At 38.9% G+C, this 26,539-nt stretch overlaps 2 protein-coding genes across 2 annotated transcripts; one reads left to right on the top strand and one right to left on the bottom strand.

Moving 5' to 3' along the window:
• Nucleotides 1–147: 147 nt before the first annotated feature.
• On the bottom strand, nt 148–9,007 carry LOC143275835 (proteasome subunit beta type-1-B-like). The gene is made up of 6 exons (XM_076580124.1): nt 8,739–9,007; nt 7,190–7,297; nt 5,229–5,310; nt 3,721–3,850; nt 1,706–1,812; nt 148–852 (listed from the first exon to the last, which is right to left on the bottom strand). Exons 1-6 carry the CDS (start codon nt 8,831–8,833, stop codon nt 667–669), a joined length of 708 nt encoding a protein of 235 aa, XP_076436239.1. The 5' UTR covers nt 8,834–9,007; the 3' UTR covers nt 148–666.
• Nucleotides 9,008–13,636: 4,629 nt separating this feature from the next.
• LOC143275885 (U6 snRNA-associated Sm-like protein LSm2) lies at nt 13,637–18,515 on the top strand. The gene is made up of 4 exons (XM_076580199.1): nt 13,637–13,676; nt 15,288–15,355; nt 17,198–17,288; nt 17,836–18,515. Exons 1-4 carry the CDS (start codon nt 13,674–13,676, stop codon nt 17,962–17,964), a joined length of 291 nt encoding a protein of 96 aa, XP_076436314.1. The 5' UTR covers nt 13,637–13,673; the 3' UTR covers nt 17,965–18,515.
• The last annotated feature ends 8,024 nt before the right edge of the window (nt 18,516–26,539 follow it).

Here is a 26,539-nt window from a genome sequence, read left to right as displayed (position 1 = left end):
AAAAAAATGTGTGAGAATAAGACTGTGAGAGGACAGTGGGGAGAAAAAGAGTGTGTAAAGGGAAGAGAGAAAATGTTTAATTTTTCATTTAAAATACTGTGACATGGACCTTACTGGGAAATACACACACACACACAAAAAAAGCAAGTCAATTTCGTCAAGAAATAATTCATATGTATTAAAATGAACTTTCATCATTTACTGTGAATAATTATGAAAAGAAACAATGATAACGTATTCACATAGCGCTTCCTCCCAACTTGAGACTTGTCATATTAAGATGTACTAAACGCTTACCTGAAGTTTCTTGTGATATTCTAATTTGAGGTTATCTTATTATTGTCCACAAGATCAAAAAAAGAAAGAATATTTAAGACTGACCATATAACCCTTATTCTCTTCAATTACAAAAGTGTGAACTGATGCCTTTGTACACATCTTAGTCTTGTACATTGAACTCAGTTCTTTTGCTTTTCAAACCAACTCATCAATGCAGAATGAAAATGGAACAGACAACACAACACAGACGACCCCTGCAAAACATCTAAATCTGGACAGGTCATGTTTCATGTTGCTAAAGACAATGACAAAAAAAAAACATTCACTTGTAGGGTGATCAAACACAGTGCAAAACAGTTCTCCGCTTCACATACAAAATCTCTCTCATCAATCGCGTCGCAGGGGGAAGGTTTCTTTGGTGATGCCCTGCTTGTTGATGACATGGATGACGACGGCATCACCAGTGTTGATGTCTCGCTCAGCAGCTGAGGTGAAAACATCCTTGACCAGAGCGACAGCCTTGGCCTTGGAGAGGGGGACTTGTTTTGCTCCCTCCTGGTTCTTCATGCCGATCTGAACGCAGAATCAAGACACCAGGTTTAAGAAAGGTTTGGAGCATTAAATGTCAGCAAACACATAGGAAAATTTTGCTTTGAAAAGGGCACTGATTTGAAACCTGTGCTGTTCAATGCTTCCTATCAAGTATGAATGAAGGTTAATAACATGTAATGAACAGCTTCAAGAAAGTTTTTGTACCAATTACACGCATGCAAGTTACTGAGGAGACGAGTGGTTCATTCAACAGTTGTGTGCCCTTTTTGGAGCAAATGTTACTGAATTTCAATGTTGATTTTAAGTGAAGGGTCTTTACACCAAAGCCAAACAAAATAAGATCAAAATCACACAACACATTCTCGACAATTGAACATGATAAAGTTATCTTGTTTGCGCCATGAATCCGTAAGCAATATACAAACCAGACAGGCAAAGCCTGAAGAAAATATACCCCACCCTCACCTCCAAAATAAAAAGAAACACAACCAATACTCAAATGGCAACCAGCAGCAAATGTGAAGTTCAGAATGAAGTGCAAAAGATCCAACGTGTAGAAATTACAAAGTTAACAGATTCCTAAAAATCTGAAATAACCCATTCAATAAAATTTCAAACCGGCAGAATGATCCAGAAGAAAAACACCAGTTTTAAACCTGTTTCCTTTACATCAGAATGACCATACATACTTGTTAAATTTCTAATTCTATCTTTCCACCCACAGATCACCCCTCATGGAACGATTTATATGGCTGAAAGCACTGAAACTACTGCAGCTCGTGGTCAGACCTTATTGGCTGCAATACTGCTGCAGGTGATCATCTAACTCGTCTTTTCTCTAAAGACATAGAAAATCAAAATTTCTGAAGCATACCTGGTTATCCAACAATGGTTGCAGCATAGAACTGGCTGAACCTCCTGCACGGTACGTCTCTCTTTCATAAGACCCCACAGGGTCAAAGCTGAATACGCAACCTTTGCCTGCACACACATAAAAATAATACGTATAAATACAAACAGTACAAAGCACACTGTCAAACTAGTTCAAACACTGACTTGTAATATACAACAAATCACTTATGACAGATCAAGTACTCAAATGGAGACAACTGAAGAAAGAATGGTATGAAAAGAAAAGCGAATATGTTTTGCCAACATGACTTTTAAAAAATCATGTGATTCTTAAAAAAAAATTTATAAAAAAAAAAGAAGTAAGAATGATTCAGCGTTTATAGCTTTTAGAGGCGTTTGATTGGCTGAGAGCGGGCCGGGCCAAGACTGCTCGTCTTTTCACTGTTAGCCGCACGAAATTTGGCCAAGCAGAGCAAACTGATAGCCTAGTTTGCATCAGTTTGACATGGTAAGTATATGTAACACCAAACATGGAGTATAATACAAACTCCTCCTACTGCACTAAACAAGCTAAACTTTCATGAACTAAACAACTTATAAAAAAAATATATATAAAAAAAAGTTAAAAAGACAAGGGGATTTTATGTCCCCTTCTCTTAAAAGTTTTGGTGTGAAACCATGGGCATGGCAGTTACCATCCAAAATCCAAAGACTGAAAAAGGCCGTCTTCATTTTAACATTTATTTCACTTCCTTGAACAAAAGATTTTCAAACCGTCAACCACACCTCAAAATCTAAATTATTTTTTCACCATTATTTAAAACAGAAATTAATGCAGCTGATCTGAAATTTATGTACACAGACAATATTCAGCTGCAAAATCTCTTACTCCTCTCTGCCATACATACCCTTTCACTCTGTGATGCACAGCAAAACCTCCGTTTCTTAACAAACTACTCGAAGAGCTTAAAATCTCTGAATACCAGCTTGTAAAATTGTCAATTCCCCCTGCTATCAACAACTGAAAACAAAACCAGAACAATGCCACCATCAAATAATACTAAACCAGAATGATCCGAGTGAATTAGGCTGCACACAGTGACGTTAACATCTGCCTTTTATGCTAGGATCCCTTCAAGAAAAAAACATCACAGACTTTCAAGAGATAATGACTGCACACACTGCTACAAGCATGGAGCAGTCGACTGCTGCACACACCACACCCCCAGAAAGCAAGTGGAGCACAGTCACATTCAAAGTCACAAAACTGACCAATATTTTTCTCCTCAGACAAAGATCATCTGGGTGCTCGCCTTTCAAAAAGGTTCGCAGCATTCACTCTGAAGCATGTGAGAGAACATATGTAAATACTGAAAGATCCACTTCAACAGCTTACCATATACACACACACGGGGGAGAGAAAAAAGCAGAAAAACAGTGGTGCTGCACAAGCAGTAGTTTGGCAACAAGCTGTTCAAGGACCAACAGCCTGAATTCTACACAGAATATTTCCATAACCAAAAAAATCCCCCCAAAACCAGAAAGTAACAAAACTCAGTACAGTACAATACTATACATCACTACACTGTACGAGGCAACAGCTGAGTGGTTAAAGCGCTGGACTTTCAATCTGTGGGCCCCGGGTTCGAATCCCGGCCATGGTGCCTGGTGGGTAAAGCTAAAAGGGTGGAGATTTTTCTGATCTCCCAGATCAACATATGTGCAGACCTGCCAGTGCCTGAACCCCCCATTCATGTGTATACACATGCAGAAGATCAAATACACATGTCAAAGATCCCATAATGCTTGTCAGCATTCAGTATGTTATGGAAATAAGAACATACCCAGCATGCACACCATCCCTCCCCAACCTGCCATGCCCCCCGAAAACTAAGTATGACTACCTACAAGGCGGGGTTAAAATGGTCATACACGTACTAGCCGACCAGTGAACACGAGTGAACATGAAGTCATACCCCATGAATGAAGACGACAACAACTACACTGTACAAGAAGTTGCATATATGCCATGCTCACCCTCAGTGTCCAAGCCAGCCACAATGTTATAGACATAGTAGGGGAAGAAGCGGCGATAGTACAGAATGGTGGCCAGCATGGCTGCTATTGAGGACGTGTCCATCTCCTTGTTGTGAATGTAGTTGAACATCTGTGAATAAGTAAATAAAAATGAAAATTAAAAAAATACTGACACAAAATATTTGACCTGGATATCTCTTCTTGATCCTGTGGACTATTCATACACACACACACCACACACACACACACATGTAAAGAACACACAATAAACCAACAGACATCTTTGTAGAAGCTGCAAGTGCAAGTCATTTCTTTTTCAATGACGCTTTTGTCGTTACTTTCACTGGATTCAAAACAGATACAAACGCATCCAGTCAAGATAGGATACGTTTTCAACATTTCTAAAATTAGTACAATAAATTTACCAATCCCCTATACACATGTATGCAAAAAAAGATTAAAAATCAAAAACATGCACACACATGGACACACACACACTAAGAGTGTAAAAACACTACACCCTAAAAAAGAATGCAACAAAGTTATCACGGTTCCCAGTATTTTTTTTTTTTTTGCATTTTCTTATTCAATATAACAGATTGAACATAAGATCATCACGTGTGCTGAAGAACAAAACAACAAAAGAATGAAAAATGACAAACAAAATGACAAAACAGGAAAGAAAAATAAGAGCTGAGTAGTATAGAGGATTAGGAGAATAAAAAATAGAAATGACAATAATAGTAAATAAATAAACAAAAGATAACCCACATAATTATAATACAGTTTCATATAAGTGAGGAAGACATCGTTTTATAAAAATAAAAAAAAATAAAAAACAACATTCAGTTCTATGTCCAGTTCTTTTTTTTTTAGATCAAACTATGAAATTGTGAGGCCTGTCAAATGAGAAATATTCAAATGGGGAAACACTAAGCAACAATGTAGTACCTCTGTCAAAACAAACAAGCAAGCAAAAACTAATAAAGTTATAGTACTGATAATAATAACAACAATAACTGCAGGCTATAGCATTGCCCAAATGACATTTCTTTAATCTTTACCTCCAGTTTAATCAAACACATTAGGAATGTGGAGTGACGGCCTAAAGGTAACGCGTCCGCCTTGGAAGCGAGAGAATCTGAGCGCGCTGGTTCGAATCACGGTTCAGCCGCCGATATTTTCTCCCCCTCCACTAGACCTTGAGTGGTGGTCTGGACGCTAGTCATTCGGATGAGACGATAAACCAAGGTCCCGTGTGCAGCATGCACTTAGCGCACGTAAAAGAACCCACGGCAACAAAAGGGTTGTTCCTGGCAAAATTCTGTAGAAAAATCCACATCGATAGGAAAAACAAATAAAACTGCATGCAGGAAAAAATACAAAAAAAATGGTGGCGCTGTAGTGTAGCGACACGCTCTCCATGGGGAGAGCAGCCCGAATTTCACACAGAGAAATCTGATTAAAAGAAATACAGATACAAAATACATGCCTTCCCTACTCCTCACCTTCAACCTGGTCTCGATGACCTTAGTAAGGGTCAGTACGTCACCATGGAAACCACAGCTGCCTAGGACTGTGTTGCTGGTTCTGTTTGGAGAAACAAAGAAAAAACCCAACTCAAAAGCAACAACGGTTATAGCAATCAAACACACATTACTAACAACAATCCTCATCCTCATTTCAGTTCCCAATAGGAAAGCAATTCATGAGTATGTGCGATTATGAATTGTCATAATCTGCTGCAAAAAAAAAAAGAAAAAAAAAAAATCTGAATGTCCATATTTAAAAGTGATTCCTAGTCCTTCCACCACAAAAGTCATAATAAACAGTAATTTCATTCACAAACCATCTAACATTATGAACAGTTTAATATCTCAGATATAATTGAGAAAATTAAGTGTTAATGAGAAAAAACAAAAACACATGCATCCCCATTATATCATGCCAAACAAAAGAAAAAAGTTTCTAATTGTCTGTTCTTACTATTCTCATGACCTATCATTATCAATTTTGTCACAGACAGCTCAAACCAGGAATTGAAAGTGAAAGGATTGCTCTAATAGGAAATGTTGTTTTTTTTTTTTTTTCTAATCAAAAGACAACATAAATATGGTGTGCAAAGAGATAAATCAGATACCTTCTTTTTTTCTTCTTTTTTTTAAGTATACCATTTGATGTGTTCTTGTTTTTTTTCAAGTAATCAGCTTCCTTCCAATGTTTTATCTTGCCTTTTCAATTCCCAAAAGCTCTACTGCCTGTTAAACTGGCGCTGAAACTATTTTAGGAGTTGTTTTTGTTTTTTTCTCTCTCTCTTTCTTTTTTGACAGCTGTTTCTTGCACTTGATGTGGAAACATGGGTTTGTAAGCCCAAAGAACACCTCAAGGACAGAATAGTCATTGCTTGCTTTGGGTTTCTGATTTCCACCAAATGCTGCACCTCCCTTGTGGAAAACATGTGGGGCATCATCTGGATGCATCTTAAAGTTAGTCTTGATTTTTAAATGTAGAGCAGCTGATGACTGAATGTCATGTTTAGATCTTAATGCCCCTTGCACATACCAAATTTTCTGATGAAGCCATGAAGAAAACTTGTTTTCTTGCAGATCAAGCCATAATTTCCTCTTCTTGTTCAAGCTGAGTAGCAACAATCAACATGCTGGTTTATTTGCTACTTTAACTTGGAAGGACACTGTATTTGTCCCTGGTCAGTGGTGGTGAGAAAAAACAAAACAAAATAAACAAAGCAAAAAAAAAACCAATGCTGGTGGTAATATGTGCAATGCTGGTGGTTAAAAAAAAAACCAACTAACCAAAACTATTTACTCCCCCTTTAGCTGTTTTCAAATGCAGCTGCATGTGAAGCTGTCAGCATGCCACCAATGGTTGCCTGTCAGCCTAGCACGCTAAGAGCAATCAATGCTAACCTCTTTCTTTCTTTCTGCTTTCATAGGCTGCAACTCTCATGTTCACTCATCTAAAAGAGATAGATGTATAAGTAAGCATATATTATGTGTATGACCATTTTTCAACCCACCAAGTATGCAGGCAGCCATACTCCCTTTTCAGACCTGTTCATGCTGGTTTATTCACAAATTTCATTAACTAACTATACACTACCACTGATTATTGAAAGCATATGTTAGGTTGTGATCAATGATGTCTTCTTGTCTGTTTGCTTCCTGTTTGGTTTTATGAAATGATCACTTTCATTATCAATCATGTGTAAAAAATTGATATCATGTATAAAAATAAAACCATCTATTCATATATTCTTTACATCTTTCCCTAACTTTACTGTGTTGTGCCTTTTATGAACTTGAATAAATGTGCTAACACTAATCACAAGTTAAAAACATAATGAAAAAGTGTCTTCTTTTTTAGGGGGTTGGGGGGGAGGGGGGGCACAATTCTCACATATAATATATCCACAATTTCTTTCCCCAAAGTAACATCACTTGATACTCACACTTGTGAGGTTTTGGGGACATCCCGAGACAGAATAGAGAAGCCGGTCATCAGCCGAGTGTCTGAAGCTATCACAGCAAAGTCCTCACCTGCTATGGCCAGCACAGTCCTGTTGTAACAAAGCAAGCCACATCTTATGCCCATAAAGCTAACTTAGTTATAAAACATACAAATAAAACAAACTTATCATCATAATCAGTTTCTTCTCAAACTCATTTTCATTTTCAAACATTGTCAAGCCTTCATAAATCTGATTAATAACATGAATTAGCTGTGTTTGTTATCCTCTAAAAATACATCATGGAATCAATTTATACAGTTGTTTGTTTATAATTAGGTCCTTGCTCTGTGTGGGGGGAGGGGGAGGGGTGCATGCGTGCGTGCATGTGTGTGTGTGTATATATATATGTGTGCAAGGATTCATCTGAGCATTCAGCATTAGAATAGATGCTGGACAAATAGGCCATGAAAACCAAGAAGTTTTCAACCAAATCAGCAGCACCTCATCTGAACACCTTTTCGTTCAGTTGGACATAATATTTAAGGTTTATGACAAGATACATTATTCCAATTATATGATTTTATGGACAGTTTACAAGGACTGCTGAAGGTATGTCAAGCTTACAAGCTTATCACCCATTCTCACAGCGTTTTCCACTACTTTGGCACTGTCACAACAACTTCCCATTCAACGAAACAAACTCTGACAGTCCATTATATATCCTAAGCTTGAGATTTTTCAGACACACAGATTGTTCTCCAGCACCACCCATGTCAGCTCACTATGAATGAATGTAGAGTGGGAAAGGGAAAGTGTGTGAGGGGGAGGGGGTTTTGAGAAAGAGTGGTCATGAATGTTTTATGTAACTTGTTATATTTTTCTTTCATGTAAAGCACCCTGAGCTCTTAGAGAGACAGGGCGCTACATAAATGTACATTATTATCATTATGAAACTGTGCATGTGTATGCAAGCATCATGTATCTTATTCTGTGTACGCATTTTAATGTCCTATTTTAGTATCCTAAATTATTGCACCTATTGGTTACATTTCTATGGTTTGTGGGTCGAAAACAGGAAAAAGCAAGATGGTGGCATGTTAGTTTAGTGACTGAATGGACATAAAATTCAGTAAAATAACGTACAAAATAAAGAGTCAAACTCCACTGAAAATGGGTTACAACATCTACTATGGTAATATCGTTTTATACATGCAAAAAGATTGTTGGTAAAATAAGTGCTGTAATTTAGCATGCTAAAATAAGACTATACCACATGTGTGTGTGTGTGTGTGTGTGTGTGTGTGTGTGTGTGTGTGTGCATGTGTTGTATGTGACAGTAAGAATAACAGTAATTCAATTTCACTTTAAAATTTGGGTTTTCAATATTTTTCAATATTTTTATGTAAACTATAGCTTGTTAGAATGGCATTATAGACCCTATGTTTCTGTTGCAAGAGGCCCTGCCCCTTCGGTTTTCCGACCACTGGAGCAGTCTAAGCAAGTCTAACAGCAGACAAACCGGTAAACTTAAAATCTATCGAATACAAACCCTCCGTTGAAGTCATATGGACTGAATCTGGCTTGAATAGGTCTTTCAATCTGTTGTTTTTCCTGTTGATATGGCATCATTGTCATTCCTTCCATTATGATCTGGTACACGAAATGATAAGTCTCCAAGATTCTTTTGAGCGTCTGCGATGACTTGCAACCGGAAGAGTAGACGAAACGTAAAGTGGTCGAAATGTCGTAAAAATCAAAATGATTTCAAGCTGACATTACTTCAGGCTCAGTATGAAAGGCTTTCAGAAACTGGCCTAAACAAAACAGGGGGTAGCTAGATTTCTGATATTGGTCGATTTGCTGTGAAGCAGTCGATTTGTTCGAATCATTTAGAACAGGCTATCTTCACAACAGATGTGTCAAAAAAAGGAGATTAGTAGTAGTAGTTGTAGTAGTATAGGGACTGGCAGTCATCTGCCTAGACCTCTCGGCCTTTTTATGTCCCCATCGAATCTTCATCTTCACTTCTTCCATTTTCTTTTATCTATTTATTTTCATCTTTTGTTTATTGCTGTTGGGCGGTGTACGCAAGTACACTTCTGCAAGAACTTTGTTTTATTCATCATAGTCAATTTTTTTTTTCTTTTCAGATGGTGTTGTTGTCAAGGAGATTTTTGAACGTGTTTGTATTTTGTGCAAGTTTAACTTCGATTGGTAGTGCATTCTATGTTTGTGCAGTTCGGCTAGCCAATGATTTTTTTCTAATGTTGGTGTTGCAGTGTTCTAAACATATTTTCTTTACTGAGTTCCTTGTACTATCATAGTCAGACATTCTAAAGATATGCCTTGCATTTATGTCATTTATGTTATTTAATATCTTATAAGTTTCAATTAAATCTCCTCTTATTCTTCTACATTTCATTGAATGGAGATTTAAGTATGTAAGTCTTTGTTGGTAACTCATATTCTTGCTTTCTTTTAATAATTTTGTTGCTCTTCTTTGGACCCTTTCTAATGCTATGGATTGTCTCTTAAAGTATGGGTGCCACACAATATTACCATATTCCACATGCGATATAACTAATGCTTTATATGAATTGAGAAATATATCTTTGTCTAAGTAATTGAAGGCTCTCTTAATTACACCAATCATTTAACTGGCTTCATTTATAATATTATCAAATTTATTTATTTATTTATTTATTTATTTGTGTAAGCTTAGCTATTATTTATTCACCTTTTTTTTCCCTCAAGGCCTGACTAAGCGCGTTGGGTTACGCTGCTGGTCAGGCATCTGCTTGGCAGCTGTGGTGTAGCGTATATGGATTTGTCCGAACGCAGTGACGCCTCCTTGAGCTACTGAAACTGAAACTGAAACTCAATATGTGTATCAAAGGAAAGTTTATTGTCAAACATTATTCCTAGGTCTTTTTCACTATGGCATTTCTCAATATTCCGTGTCGTGTTTTCTATTTTCATGTGGTAATTGTTATTTGGATTTTTTTCCCTGTGTGCATTACTTTACACTTTGAAACATTGAAATAAAGGTTCCATTTGTCAGATCATTCTTGTAGTGTATATAAATCAGTTTGTAATGTGTGATTGTTGCGTGCATCACCATAAATTTTAGTGTCATCTGCAAAAATTTTACACATACTTTGTATACAATCAGGAAGGTCGTTTATATATATTGTGAAAAGTACCGGTCCAAGAATACTGCCCTGTGGAATACCACTGATTACGTTTGCACAAGTTGACTTTTCTTCTCCTATCTTAACTAATTGTGTTCTACCTGTTAAGAAGTTTCTTGTCCAGTTCAGTAAGTTACCAGTAATATCATACGAGGCTAATTTTAATAACAGCCTTTCGTGTGGGACAGAATCGAATGCTTTTTTGAAGTCTAAATAAGTTATGTCAATAGATTTACTGCTATCTGTCATTTTAGTCAAATCTTCTATTACTTCTAATAGTTGCGTTATACACGATCTATTCTGTCTAAAACCATGCTGACATTCTACATAAAGGTTATTTATTTTCATATGCGAAATCATTCCATCTCTAATAAAAGATTCTAAAATCTTACACACTATACATGTCAGGCTCACTGGTCTATAATTACCTGGTTCTTGTTTTGACCCTTTCTTGTAAATAGCTGTTACCTCAGCCATCTTCCAATCGTTTGGTATGGAAGCACATTCAAGTGACTTATTATAGATGATGCTCAATGGAATAGCCAACTCTTTGCTCAACTCTTTTAGGAGCCTTGGAGGTATTTGGTCTGGTCCTTGTGCTTTATATGGGTCTATAGCTTTTAGTTTATTTTCCACTGCCATAGGGGTGACCCTTAGATCACATACATTTATATTTCCCGATCTGGAACTTTCTCCAATGTTAGGTAAATTCGTAACAGTCTCTTTCGTAAAAACACTTGCAAAGAATTTATTTAAAGTTTCTGCTTTTTCCCTATCTGTTTCTGCTAAACTACCATCTTCTTTTTTCAGTACTCCTATTCCCGTTCTTAGTTTAGTTCTTTCCTGTACATACTTCCAAAATATTCTTGGGCTATATTTGCAGTTTTTTGCTATGTTTCTTTCGTACTCTTTTTTTTTTTATAGCTTTTTTTAATGAGCTTACAACACTTATTCCTTTCTGTTACATAACATAAATATGAGCAACCTGTTTTTGTTCTTAAGAATCGCTTATATAGTTTATATTTCTTTTTGATGCTTCTAATTATTTTTCTGTTCATCTATAAGGGTTTTAATTTCTTTTCTTTTCTACCTGTAATTTTAGGTATAAATTTATCCATAGATTCAAGTATTAGTATCTTTAAGTCATTCCAGCATCTTGTTCTTCTATGTATGTCCAATCCATTTTATTTCTTGTTTCTCTTATTTTATAGGTCAAATTTATACTTAATTTCTTCTTTTAACTTCACCATTGAAATATGGAACTGGAAAACCAGAATGTCATGGTCACTCTTTCCTAAAGGATCTAAGGTGTTTGATTTCACTTACCAACCTGGTTACTAGACAGACAAATACCATACAAAGCAAAATTTTCTTCTTCTTCTTCTTTGTCAGGACCAACATCAGTATGCTGATGAAACTGTTTTGCGAGAGGTTGCTGTAGAGCGCAATTTGACTGGACCGCTGAGGGAAGTGCTGTTAACAAAGACGGGATGTGAGAAGCAGTCCACTAGCTGGTTAGTCAGTTCCACGGACGTCCGTGGTTTGTTCGTGGGCGGCAAGTCCAACTACCGTGGCGATCTCCGGGAATACTCCCGACCTAGCCTTCTGCGATGCTACTTACAAGAAAAATAAAACAAAATGAAATATAGAGGTATAAAATGGATGGAGATAAAGGCGTGGTTGGGGCAACTGAAAGAAACAAAAGGGGAGGAGTGGCATTTACTTTGTTGAGTCACAAGCCTAAGGTCTTGTTTGCTTTGTTGGTTCTCAGTAGAGTTGATGTCGAACCCCCAACGTAGGTCGTCTTGGATGTTTACACCAAGTATTTTACGGTGTTCACTGACGTTTTCCAATGGGTGGCTACAGTATAAAGTCACGTTGATAATCTGGTAAAATTGTTTTTCTCTCTTCAGCTGACACTGAAGCTGAAGCACTTTTGCGGGTGGAATTGTGTGGCCCACTGTTTACCCCCAGAGGGTAAGGGAGACAAAGTCTTCTTTGTTGTGCTGGTCGACTTCCTTCTTGATTACTTTGTTGCACAGTGGTGTCATCTGCAGATAATCTGGCCTTAGATTTGATGGAGGTTGGGAGGTCATTGACATAAAGAAGGAAGAGGCTTGGGCCGAGGACTGAACCATGGGGAACATTTTGTTGGGGGTGTATTCTGAGGTGACTCCTTCCACTACAACTACATGTTGCCTGTCCTCAAGGAAGTTCGCAATCCATGTGTTGAGATGGCCTCTGATTCCGTTGCGACTGATGTAGTTTATGAAGAAGCAGGGCGTTGTTAACCTTGTCAAAGGTCTTTGAGAAGTCACTTGAAGAACAATTGTGTCCACTTGGTTCCCTGTTTCCAGCTCAAATGTGGTTTCGTCTGTGTCACAGCATTCTATATTACTCAATGGCACGAAAGAATGAAGGAAAATGAACAAATCAGTATTTGAAAAAAAGTGTTCAACAATTTAATATTTATTTACGTGTGTGCATATGCATTAGTGCATGTATGCCAGTGTGTGTATGTGTGTGCGCGCGCGCGCGCGCGCGCGTGTGTGTGTGTGTGTGTGTGGTGTGTGTCAGTGTGTGTGTGTGTGTGTGTGTGTGTGTGTGTGTGTGTGTCCTGACTCGGAGTGTGTGTGCCGTGCGCCGCGCGCGCGCGCGTGTGTGTCAGTCACGGTGTGCCGGTGTGTGTGTTGGTCAGTGCATGTGCTAGTGTATGAGACGGCGGGAGAGCCGAGATGATTCAAGAGACAGAGACGGAGACAGGGAGAGACACAGAGAGACCCAATATAGTGGAACATATATATCTTGGTTAAAAAACATACTCAATGATGGCCGGAAATGCAAACACCTGAAAACTGATAAAGAAGATGTACAAGTAGAACATAACATATGAATCAGATACTAAAATGTAAAACACGCTTCTGTCAAAAACGGCTCAAGATACCACTCTGATTCCAGATGTATATCATCTGCACTCGTTCTTTTGCCGGAACTTGTATTTGGACTTCAAATTTCCTTCGATGTAGTACTCAGTTGGAATTCCGAGTCATAATACAGTATTTCATATTGGATGGTTGCAAAGCAAAGTTCATGCGAAATGCCCATGCGAGACTGATAAATCGAGAGTTTTTCAGCATTATCTGATCATCATGATTTGATTTTCTGGCGGATGTGTATATAAAATAGACCCAACTGTTAAAAGCGTAAATCCTCCACAAACATAATCGCGCATTGTCAAGACAAGGGAAATAACTTCGGATAACTATTTCCATTCGCACGCACATCAAACGAAAATGGTAAGCTGTTGGACTTTAGTAGCGACGGATCCATGATATTTTTATCATCTCTTTGCTTTCATAATTTTCTTTGATACTTTTTACGACATGCTGTAAGTCCAGTATAGTTACTCGTTAGAGTCAAATTCATGTTTTCTTAACTTTTTGAATTTGATAGTTTTGTACTAAATCAGTGAACGACATCACAACATCGACCACACGGCATTGTGTGAAAAAGGTGGAAATCTACAAAAAGAAAATCGCAGTACTCATGGAGACCTAAGAAAAAAGGACCCCAAGATCTTGACCCTTTGACATACCTTGGAGGCTGACATGAAAAATTAGTATGAAAATCCGAATAACGCACTTGCAGAACTTGAAACAAAAGGGAACAGTGCACACCGGTTGATACAAGGTCTAAGGTTTGTTGTTGGACGATGGCCTGTGATTGTTACTTTGTACTTCTTTCAGTAGTGCAGCACTGTTATTCGTGACCCTTGAGTCGGTCGGTCCACCAAATGTGCATGGAAAACAGGAGAATAAATAAAAACATCATCAGGCATTATGATTAATCATGGGTGCCAGCATGTTTGACTTGCCAGCTTTGGTATGGAACACACAGCTCTAGATATATGATCTATGTCTATTTGGCTATGCAGCATGGTTTTGTACACACACACACACACACATTCTCTCTCTCTCTCTCTCTCTCTCTCTCTCATGTATACATCATTACATGATAGAAACATTGATATTTATTATTCTTAAAGTTATACTTGTTATAGCTTTGATTTGCATGATTTGGTCAGCATCGTTTCATGTTGATACAAGTTGGAAAAAAAAAACCCAGGAGGATCAGCGATAATTTAAATCTTTTAATCAATTCAGCCATGGGAGTTTACAGCCTCGGTAGACTCCCCTGCCATATTAACATGGAAAATTGCAGAGTGTGTACTGAAAAATTGACCAGTTTTCATCTAGAAATCGACTTGTGTGGACAAGCCGGAAACACTGTAAAAATTAGTCTTCTTTGCTTGTGGTTATGTCGGAATGCGGAAACCATTTTTGTGAAACAAATTTTGACACCCTTGCAGTGCTTGGGTGCAGGTTTGAATCAGTTAGAAACATCTTAGGTCACATCAAATTTATATAGATTTAATAATGTGAAGCAATGAAATAATGGTGTTTGAATGTGTCACTGTCACAGTCAGTGTTTTATTCACTTACTCAGTTTACTGCGTACTTTGGCCAGAAATGGAATGGATTTTGTTCATAGCACTCTTGTTTTGTGGCATAGAAAATGTTTTTGTTGAGTACCAAAACAGGAGGAAATGAATCAGTGAAGATGGCATTTTAAATAAGTGAAGATGGAATTTGCTATAACACACACACACACACACACACACACACACACACACACACACACACACACACACACACACACACACACACACACTGCTCATCTATTCCTCTACTCCCTTTCTCTTGATCAGATGTGATATTTTCCTTGTTTCTTTCTGTTCCTCACCCATGCTCCGTCTCTTACATGTTGTACAGGCTGTGCAAGTTAATGAAACATTATTATTGATGATATTATTGTATTGAACTGTTTAATTCTTTTAAACATTGCAGCTGTTCTACTCTTTCTTCAAGTCTTTAGTTGGAAAAGATGTGGTGGTGGAACTGAAAAATGACCTCAGGTGAGATTTTGATTTTGTATTTTCATTTGGAATTGGACCAGTTTAATTATGCTAGTGATATTTCTGATATTTTTTTTCTTAAACCTACAGCAACTTGGTTGAAATATGGGTTTTTGAGAGTTTGCTAGTGATAGGGCAGAAAAAGAGAGAAAAAAATAAGCTGCATTTATAAATCAAAATAAGTGAATGCCTTGATTTGGGAGGTTGTATGCTTTTTATCTTTGTTTTTTCTGTCCATAAATCTACATGTCTTTCATGATGTGGGGCGTTATAGCCTGTGTCAGTGTGTCTTTTCTTATCTTTTTTAACCCTTTCGCTGCCAGGAAAATAAGATTTAAGTGAAATCTATTTGCCAGGGTTTTTTCACAAAAAACGGGTATAAATTTTTTTAAAATTCTGTGCTCTTATTGGAGAAAGACCCATAAAAGTATATATTTTCTGTAAGGTAAATGAATAAAAAATACAAAACACATGATGTTTTCCCATTTAATATATTTTTAGTGACACGCTGTTGTTTTGAAATCAGTGTTTTTCTTTTTGTCACATTTTCAACTTGTTCATTACAAACATTAGTCAGGTAATTTGCACTAAAATATCATATTTTCCGGAGAAATGGATATCTGGCATTATTTGCACACACAAAGTCATACTAGAACAACCACACACACACACACACACAAAATAAATAAAAAGAGATAGATACACAAAGCATTGTGACTTCTGCAAGTGATAATGTGGATGAGAGGCCACGCCCCCTCAGTCTACACCCCCCCCTCTTCTTCACCCCTCTCACATGGTCACTTTATCCAGTTCTCATCAGACTGTGTTGGCTGAGTGCCAAGAAAATCACTCACACTGTGTCCTGCTAATAATTCAGTCACTTTCTCTCTCGTCTGCTAAGGTTTGCACAGCCGGCATCACTGACTGATAGTCGTATCTTGGCCACTCTGTTGATTGCTCCCTTTATTTTCTATCAAATCCTCCTATAAATGTTCGTCACTGTCTTCTTCGAATTTACGCTTCAATTCTTTCTGAGCATCAGCTAAAGAAAGCAATCTTGGTTGATTTAGTTCGCAACGATTGCATGTCTTGAGCACGGTGTCACTCCGACATTTTGTTGAGCGAGGAGAGGAGAGGAGCCAGGCAAACACTGGGACAGTACCCAACCAAAATGTTAAAATAAAGGACTGCCTCATGACGTAGATGGGGTTTCTAGCTATGAATAGAATCCAGTCCAGAAAGTTTCCTCAAGCTAAAGATACCAGCATTTTTGTCAAGGAACTGAACGCAAAGCAGGGAAAAGTCAGAATATTTCGATGACGAGTTATCTCGTCATTGTGGCAGCGAAGCGTACATGCTTGCCATGACGAGTTATCTCGTCATATAGGCAGCCTGGGGGTTAACACCCAACCTCCCCTGCTTTTCCTCCTCTTCTCCCCACTTCCTTGTTTTGCTAATGATTGAGATACTTAAAAATGAAATAGTTCTAGGAATGAAATGGTTCAATTTAGTAATGGTGGGTGATGATTGTGTGTGTATATATATATATATATATATATATATATATATATATGGTATACTTGATGTTTGAGATACATACTCAACTAGTTCTAGGAATCAAAAGGGGTAATTCAGTAACAGTGGATGTGCTATATACTAATGATATGGATATATGTGTATTTGGGTGTTTATTATAACTTGATGTCTGTGTGCACTCGCAATGTGCTGTACTATAGTCTAAAGCCATGTATTATCACTTGATGCCTGAGTGCACTCACTGTGTGTTGTCGGATATTAAAGCTGTTGTTAATCCAGTGATGGTGGTTTCGCTGGTGGTTGTAGCATCTGTGGCACGCTGCACTCTGTGGACCAGTTCCTCAACATCAAGCTGACAGACATCAGCGTCACCGACCCTGACAAATACCCACACATGGTGAGTGTAGAGCTTTTCTCTGCAGCCCAAGACTTTTTCTGCAGAGAGATTGTGGAAGAGATTTGGTGTGTGGGGGTAAATTCATTTGTGCGTGTGTATATGTGGAAAGGTGGTTGTGTGTGTGTGTAAGTGGGTGTGTTCAAGCATTTTGGGTAAGCATAATGTTGTGGATTACTTCATATATTCTTATCACGACAGATTTCTCTGTGAAATTCAGGCCGTAAATGTAACAGTGGCTTTAGTGGTGTTAGTATTTTGCTATTTGAAATATTCTTTCTTTTTTCAAATCTTTTTCAGCTTTTCTCTTTTACATTTTAACAATTTTTAATATTCTTATATGAAGGAAAAAGTGACCCCCCAGAAATTTAGGTATACCAAAGCCGAAGAAGAGTGGGTGACAATTTGATATAAACAATTTGTCATTTTGTCGACTACTAAGCATATTATGCCCTGATGTGTGTGTGTGTGTGTACATGTTTCAGTGTTTTTGAGTGTTTGAGCAGTTTTATCTGAACAAACAAACATCTTTTCTCTTGGTTTCCTGCAGTTGTCGGTGAAGACATGTTTCATCCGTGGTTCAGTGGTGAGATACGTGCAGCTTCCAGCAGATGAGTGCGACACACAGCTGTTGCAAGACGCCGCACGCAAAGAGGCAGCACAGAACAAGCAGCGATGAGGGGCTGGCTGAAACCAACTGAAATGATGTGTTCGTTGTTTTGGAACTGGAGTGAGTGAGCAGGAAGAGAGATTTGGAAAGTTTGTGGGCATGTGTGAGTGTGCATGTGCGTGTGCGTTTGAGAATGTATGTAAGTGTGTGCGTGTTCTTGTTTTTTTGTTTCTGCCAGGTAATACTTTTAGTATGTGTTATGATTGCTGAAGAGAGGAAGAGAGAGAGATGGCAGTTGTTTCTGTCCATGTTTCCTGCTTTCTTTTTTCTTTGTTTGTTTGTTTGATTTTTTTTTTTTTTTTTTTTTAAAGAAAAAACAACAGCACAGGATTAGTGTATGGTTAGAGGAATAATGATTTGGGTTTGTGGTTGAAAGCCGAATTGCAGGCATTCATGAAAATGATAATGATTTGGCAGATGGTTATTTTCAGGAAGACAGATCTTTTTTTTAAGGTGTCATGAACATGAATACTTTTGTGTGTATCACACACACACACACACACACACACACACACACACACACACACACACACACACACACACACACACACACACACACACACACACACACACTTCATGCACAGATGTATACATATGACAGCTTACTTCAAGATAAAACAGTTAAGCAAGAATGTGAAACAATTTGTATGAGGTGTCCAGTTTATAGAGTTCCAGTGAAAATTATGAAAAGGTAAAACATTTAACTGAAGCAAACTTTCAAGATGTATTTGTTTCAATTACAGGCAGATGATTTCATTTTAGATCAGGGTTGAGCAAGATTATTCCTTTGAATTTTGGTATTCTTTCAGTTTATTTTTTTTGGAAAGCAGTTTGCAGATTGTTATGAAAACAGAAACCTTTTTAAGAGCCTGGACTAAGTTGTCATTATTTCTTAGAGTTACTTTTGTTCTTCCTTTTCTTTTTCTTTTTTTTTTTTTCATTTATATAATCCATTAAAGTTACACTTGAACAAAATACATCTTTGTTTCATGTGTGAATGTGGTGTTTGTTGATTTGTGCATTTGATGCGTGGAAGGAGGGAGGTCATACAATTACAAAGAACGTCATTCTTTACGAAATAGTCACTTCAGTCATAGTATGCCTTGTTGGAGTTGCTCTGTTGAACTCCTTTAGCATCAGGTGACAACAGCACTCCCCCAGTGGACTGGTTTCTGGAGAATCCTCTTGAGTAGGGCCCATGTCCATTTGGCAAGGAGGAGATGTTATAACACTTTGGAATATGGAATGAAGTTCATCATCTCTGTGACTGGTAGTTTTACTCATATGATATGTCCTGGTATCATGTGTAGCTGCCAGAATTCTGCCAGAAGACAACAGTTATGTTGTCATGGTTTTTTTTTTATATTGTTGTTGTTTTCAGTGTTTCGAGTGCATGCTGCACATGGGACTTTAGAATAGAATATGTCTTTATTACCAGGTGTACCAGGGTCACAAGGAATATTGGGGGGGATAGTACATAACATGATACGAACATAAATCGAAAATCATACACAAACACATATACAGTAGAAATTAGGATACATACAAGTGCATATAAAAACTTGTGCATACTCATACATGCACGCACTGCACACACACACATGCACACACACACACACACACACACATTTGAACAGAAGCTGCATATTACATGTGGATGGGGCTGATGACTAGATCTTCAGGCTGATGACTAGTTATCTCATCCAAATGTCTAGACACTCTTTTTTTGTTTTTCCAGTCAAACTTTAGTGAAAGGGTGAAAGCGGAACTTGAACCCTGAAACAACGGACGCTGTATTGGCAGATAAGTATCTTAACCATTCTGCCACCTTCCTCCTTTGTTTCCTCTTCGAAGTAACACGCTGACACACAACTTCGAGCCAGTGCTGTTTGGCACTCACCACCAACTTGCCTGCATGATTGTGAAAGGAAATTTGACAAGAATTTTTTTCTCGCTTACACTTCTACAACTATTAAGGACAACAGTGTCAACGAAAAAGGAAATATTCTACAGTCTGAGATAAAAGAAGTTGTTATGTCATGTTAGAAATCATGTCTGTTTTTACTGTTTGTTTTTTGTGTGTTTTTTTTACTGTCCATGGTTTTTCTAATTTTTATTTTATTCTGTTTTGTTTTGTTTTATTTTATCTTGTTTTGGTTAAATGAGTAAAAGTTAAAAAAAGAAAACAGAATGTTTGATTGGAACATGTGCTGGCTAGCAACCAAAACTTGAGGAGAGCAAACCTGATGACTCTTTGAAGCAGCAAAATGGTTTGGCTGCACATGACGAAATTTTCAAACCTGGTCTACTTCACATCTTCTAAAAAAAAGAAAGGAAAAAAAAATTGTTGACAAAAAAAAAAAAAAAACTGCACTGGCTTCAAGCCTCTGAAAGAATTAAACACAAGTGGCGTGCACATTTTAAAAAATGTCTTGACTGACACTGATTCATTCTATCTATATGAACTGCCTAATGTCTGTACTCTCTCTGCTCTTCTTCTGAAACCTGAACTTTTAACCTCATCGTGGTGACTGAAAGTCCCATGGTTTGTGGTCTTTCTATTGTTATGCCCCCTGAATTGTGGAAAACTAACCTATATTTATGGCATCAGACGCTCTTCTTCTTTTGCAACATCTAAGATGAATCTCAAAATAGGTTCTGTTCAGTCAGTTCTACAATCAGCACATTTTCTGACTCTCTTTGATATAGATTCCATTTTTATGTGTGTTTTTCTGTGTGTGTATGATTTTTTGTGTGCATGTTTGTTTGTTTTTTCTAAAATAAACTTTTTTATTTCCATTTCATCTGCTCATGTTACAAAAATAGGACAAGTTTGTCAAAACTATCCATTACAAGCACATTTCACTATTTCAAAGACAAAACTAAAGGTAATATACATGCGTACAGGTAAAGAGAACAGATGGACCCACATAATAGATAATACACATACATGTGTATGCATAGGTGTATTGCTGGAGTATAGGTTTGTCTGCATGTGGGAGTGTGTATGTATCCGCGAACGTTAACATTTCATCTGAAAGTCCATGTTGGAAATCCCAAGTGTTTTGAGCCATAGGAAACACTATAAAAATGCCCAGTCAATACTATAGTTTTAATAGTTTATTAGTTCATCCTTCCTCTTCTTCGTTCGCGGGCTGCAGCTCCCACAATCGCTCATATGTACAGGAGTGGCCTTTTACGTGTATGACTGTTTCCCCACCACCACCCCCATGTAGACAGTCATACTCCATTTTTGGGGGTGTGCATGCTGCGTATGTTTGTTTCCATAACCCACCGAACGCTGACATGGATTACAGGATCTTTAACGTGCGTATTTGATCTGCTTGCGTATACACACAAAAGGGGTTCAAGCACGAGCAGGTCTGCACATATGTTGACCTGGGAGATCAGAAAAATCTCCACCCTTTACCCACCAGGCGCTGTTACCGAGATTCAAACCTGGGACCCTTAGATTGAAAGTCCACGCATTAACCACTCGGCTATTGCACCTGTCTATTAGTTCATCTAAATCTCTTTCGTTCACATTTTCATTTTTCCCATTAATTTGACCTGTATGCCTCTCCCTCTCTCTCTCACACACACACAAATTCATAACGGTGGTAACTAGCTGGTGGCCAGTATGTTACCAAAAGCATGCATTTTTATCAGCTGGGAAATGGCAATGTACAAGCCAATTTACTTTGTGAAATCAAATCTAACTTCAAAAAAAAAAAAAAAACAAAAAAAAAAATCAAAGATAGTGAGGGGAGGCAAAGTTCGTGTTTCTTTATGAATGTTGTGAGATGTCAACGGCAATGGAAATTTTGTGGCCCAAAGTGAAAACAGCAGCATATTCACACTGTGAGCTGACTGACAACATTGACTGTTTGGCTAACAAAGAGCCAAAACTTATTGCTCATATTACTCTAATAACTATTCCTATCATTTTTGCTTTTAGTCCAGCTGACAATACAGGGCTATCCCCTTGGAATGAAAACGCTGTTATCATCAATCTTGTAGAATCTGAAAACAAAGAACCTGGAAAAGAAATGTGCGGTTATATTTATGCACGTAAACCTAGGATATGCCTCTGACTGACCATTGCGTCAAATTTTTGCAGAAAGAATTAAAAAAACCTGGACTCAAACATAATTTTCTTTTAATTACATTTAAAAACAGGCGTACAAAACACCTTAAATGGCAGCTCGCATGTTTAAGGCACAAAAGAGAATGCCACATGGAAAAAAAGCCTAATTATCATGTCCACTAAAAGACCAAAAAAATATTGATGAAATTTCTTGAAAAACTACAGATTAATTGACCAGCGAGACTGAAGAATATGCAGAGATGGCAGAAAGACCGGGGGGGTGTGAGGGGGTGGGGGGGAGCCAGAAATAAAGTGAGAAATGGAAAAGAGCAAATTTTATTGCATTTCCTGGTGATGGAGATACTATCTAGGACTGAAAGCGCTTCTGGTTTTCCAGCAGTGGAGGAACTTGAAGGTGGCAGGATGGTTAAGACACTCAAGTTAACTCACTCAGTACGGCCAGTCCTCTCTTCTCCTCTACACAGACCCCTCGGATGTCCAGTAGGTATCTGAATGACCCAACCTTTAGCTTCCGTCGTCAGAACTGTGGTATTCTTTGTCAACATTCACCTCTTCAGTATAAGAGCCTTCCACTTGCAATATTTTGATGGTGGTAATTGGGGTGAAACGCTGTTAACGTCGTCTCTTTCGCCGTTCGTATGGAGAGAGTTAACTGCCTATACAGTGTCCGTGAGGGTCAGGGTTTGAATGTCTTTTCTGACGGGCGCAATAGCCGAGTGGTTAAAGCGTTGGACTTTCAATCTGAGGGACCTGGGTTCGAATCACGGTGACGGCGCCTGGTGGGTAAAGGGTGGAGATATTTACGATCTCCCAGGTCAACATATGTGCAGACCTGCTAGTGCCTGAACCCCCTTCGTGTGTAAACGCATGCAGAAGATCAAATACGCACGTTAAAGATCCTGTAATCCATGTCAGCGTTCGGTGGGTTATGGAAGCAAGAACATACCCAGCATGCACACCCCCGAAAGCGGAGTATGGCTGCTTACATGGCGGGGTAAAAACGGTCATGCACGTAAAAGCCCACTCGTGTACATGCGAGTGAACGTGGGAGTTGCAGCCCACGAACGCAGAAGAAGAAGAAGAAGAATCCCAGTCTCACGCCCTCTCCCAAGTTTGACTGGAAAATCAAACTGAGCATTCAGTCAATTGGGTGAGACGATAAAACCAGTGCCCAGTGTGCAGCATACACCCAGTCCACTGAAAAAGAACCAGCAGCAACGAAAGTGCTGTCCTCTGGCAGAATGCTGCAGGAGAAATCCGCTCTGACGGATACACAAATATATAAGCATGCACTGGAGGCCTGACTAGCATGTTGGGTTATGCTGCTGCCAGGCATCTACCCAGCAGATGTGTAGCATACATGGATTTGCCTGAAGGCAGTGATGGATGCTTGAGAAACAAACTGAAATTGAAACTGCTGGCTTCCCCACAGAGGAAAGAGGGTGGGGGGGGGGGGGGGGGTACATTACCTGAACCTACATGCTAACCAGCTATATCTGTCCTGCCCAGCAAGAGAGCGCTGGGAATGGCTTCAACATGTGTCTGATCTTGACATTTCAAAAATAAGTATGTAAAATAAAACAACAATAAGCAGTTCCTGGAAAACAACTTCTAGCTCATCACACCCAAGAGACTCTCAGAATGCTCCAATGTACCATGTGCTGTTTGCACAGGCACAACAAAGAGGTGCTCAGTGCTTAGATGACCTCTTTTTTTTTTACCTATTTCAATATAATGCACTGAAACAAAGCACAGCAATACTTTTGACGTTGGTGAAGTAACAGTAGATCAATTATCATTAACATCAGTATATGGACAAAACAAACTTTCTGATATCCCAAAGTAATTTATGATCATTAAACACACACTCACATGCCCATCAGGTACAAAATACACAAGCCTACACACTCAGAGACTGAAAGATAATTAATAGTGCACCTGCATATTAAGTTCTGTTGAACTTCCTTCATAGGAATAAAAGGGGGGGAGGGGGAGGGGGGGCAGGTTGAAGTGGAGTGTTCAGCTTTCAGAAAGTCTTCCAGAACATCTGTGTGTCACCCTCAAAAGCTTGTGATAGTCATTTCTTTTCCCTCACAACCACGAAGCAGTAAAGTCAGAGTCAGAAGGACTGATTAGTTTCAATCAATATCTTTTATTTACAGTTTCATTTGAAATGGAACAAAAACCTTCAATGATTAAAAATCAAATGCAAGTTCACAATTTTCCCGTAAATTGGATTCAATGTATTTTTGAATTGTTGATTCTTTTAAAACCAAGATTTAACACAGACAGGGATAGAAACACACACACACACACACACACACACACACACACACACACACACACACACACACACACACACACACACACACACACACACAGAAGGCAGGGACGGGGACTGGGAAGACGGGGAATTGGGGAACAGAAACAGACCATGGAGACAGTAGCAGGACGCCGATACAGGAAACTGGAACAAGGAAGCAGTACACAGACTGACAGACACATGAACAGACATAGACAATGGGGCGCTCGAACAGATGACACAGACACTTGAAAGATGTAGGAAACTGGAAGCAAGGAAGTCGTACACAGACTGACAGACACATGAACAGACGGAGACAAGGAGGATAGGAGACGGACAAACACGGACAAACAGAACGTAGTCGGTAGTAGTAGTAGTAGTAGTAGTAGTGTAGGGACTGGCATTTGACTGCCTATGCCTCACGGCCTTTTTTTTTTTTTATGTCCCCTTCAATATCGGTCTCCTTTTATTTGTGGGATACATATATGTTTTCTTTTACATGTTCTGTAAATCACTCATCAAAGTAAGTAAATTTTTCTTTTAAATTTATGTTTATGTCAAGGAGATTTTTGAACACATTAGTATTTTGTGCAAGTTTAGTTTCCAATGGTAGTGCTTTCCATATATGTGCAATTCTATTAGCAAATGAATTGTTCCTTGGGTTAGTATTACAGTGCTCTTTACAAATTTTCATCATTGAATTTCTTGTATTCTCATAATCTGACATTCTAAAAACATTATTCACATTGACTTCATTATAGCAATTTAACATTTTGTAAGTTTCTATTAAATCCCCTCGTAGGCAGGACACAACAGACACGGTCTAAACTGACGTGGACACTGACAGAGACAATGGCAGACTGAGATTACATGGGCAAATATTCAGGATCAGGATCAGGATTTGGGGCGTTGTTTTATACAACTTAGCCAATTTTGGCTTTTTATGCCCCTTCAGATTTGTTCCTTTACATTGTTGGTCAGGTCGTTGACTAGCTCAGTCATTTTATCCATCAAAGTCATATTTCGTTTTTGTCAATAACTCGTGTTTATCTATGAGGTTCTTAAAAGTATTTACACTAGGTGCACGTTTGATATTGTTTGTTAATTTGTCCCAATAATTTGTTACTCTATTACTAAATGTAAACTTTCTGAGATTTGTTCTGGAATACTGTTTAAATATTTTGTCTGTACTGTTTCTTGTGGTGTCTACTTTTGGAGTACAGAAAAAGCACCTGGATCCAGAACTTCCTCAGTGATAGGAAGCAGTCGGTCGTCGTCAATGGTTCCAGGTCAGAGCTTGCTCCAGTAGACTCAGGAGTCCCCCAGGGCTCCGTCCTTGGGCCGAGCCTGTTTCTACTCTACATCAATGACCTACCGACCGGACTGTCCGCCAGGGCCAGGCTCTTTGCTGATGACACTGCCTGCCACAAAGACGTCAAGACAGCCGAAGACCAAGAGGAGCTGCAAGCGGACACCCTAGCTTCCTGGGAACAGCGCTGGAAGATGCCTTTCCACCCCCAGAAATGCTCCAAAGTCCATATGACCCGCCGCCGGACAACTCGGGAGCACACGGTTACAAACTTCACGGCCACCGACTCCAGGAGGAGACCCAGGTCAAGTACCTCGGCGTCACACTCACCAAGGACCTGAAGTGGGCTCCGCATATCTACAGCATCACCAACAAGACAAACCAGACACTACCAGACACTACAGACCATCAAGACTGCAGCCTACAGGGCCCTCGACCGCCCTACCCTTGAGTATGCCAGCTGTGTGTGGGATCCCCACACCACTGAAGACATTAATACCATCGAAAAGGTGCAGCGTAGAGTAGCTCGCTGGGTCTCACACCGCTTCCGCCAAACCTCCAGTGTGGACGACATGCTCCTTGACCTGGAATGGCCAACGCTGCAAGCCAGTCGGAGGCGTGCGAGACTCACCATGTTCTACAAGGTGCACAACAGCCTCGTACACATTGATTCCAAATATCTCCCCTCTGTCAGCCGCCTCAGCCACATAACTAGAAAGTCCCACCCCGGCCCTGCAATACGACATTCCATCCAACAGGACACAGTACCGGCAGATGACATTCAATCCAAGAACTATCCTGGAATGGAACAACTTGCCCACTGAAGCTGCCACTGCGCCATCTCTGGCAGCCTTCCAGGCCAGGG

Source organism: Babylonia areolata, chromosome 31, assembly GCF_041734735.1.
Source record: "Babylonia areolata isolate BAREFJ2019XMU chromosome 31, ASM4173473v1, whole genome shotgun sequence".
Taxonomy (NCBI): Eukaryota; Metazoa; Mollusca; class Gastropoda; order Neogastropoda; family Buccinidae; genus Babylonia; species Babylonia areolata.
This window is presented reverse-complemented; position numbering and strand designations above follow the sequence as displayed.

Coding starts and splice junctions, on each gene's coding strand:
- LOC143275835 (XM_076580124.1), bottom strand. CDS start 8,833: ATGGAAGGAATGACAATGATGCCATATCAACAGGAAAAACAACAGATT. Junction 7,298..8,738: donor CCATATGACTTCAACGGAGG/GTTTGTATTCGA, acceptor TTGTTACAACAG/GACTGTGCTGGCCATAGCAG. Junction 3,851..5,228: donor TCATCGAGACCAGGTTGAAG/GTGAGGAGTAGG, acceptor ACTTATTCACAG/ATGTTCAACTACATTCACAA.
- LOC143275885 (XM_076580199.1), top strand. Junction 15,356..17,197: donor GAACTGAAAAATGACCTCAG/GTGAGATTTTGA, acceptor TGGTGGTTGTAG/CATCTGTGGCACGCTGCACT. Junction 17,289..17,835: donor CTGACAAATACCCACACATG/GTGAGTGTAGAG, acceptor GGTTTCCTGCAG/TTGTCGGTGAAGACATGTTT.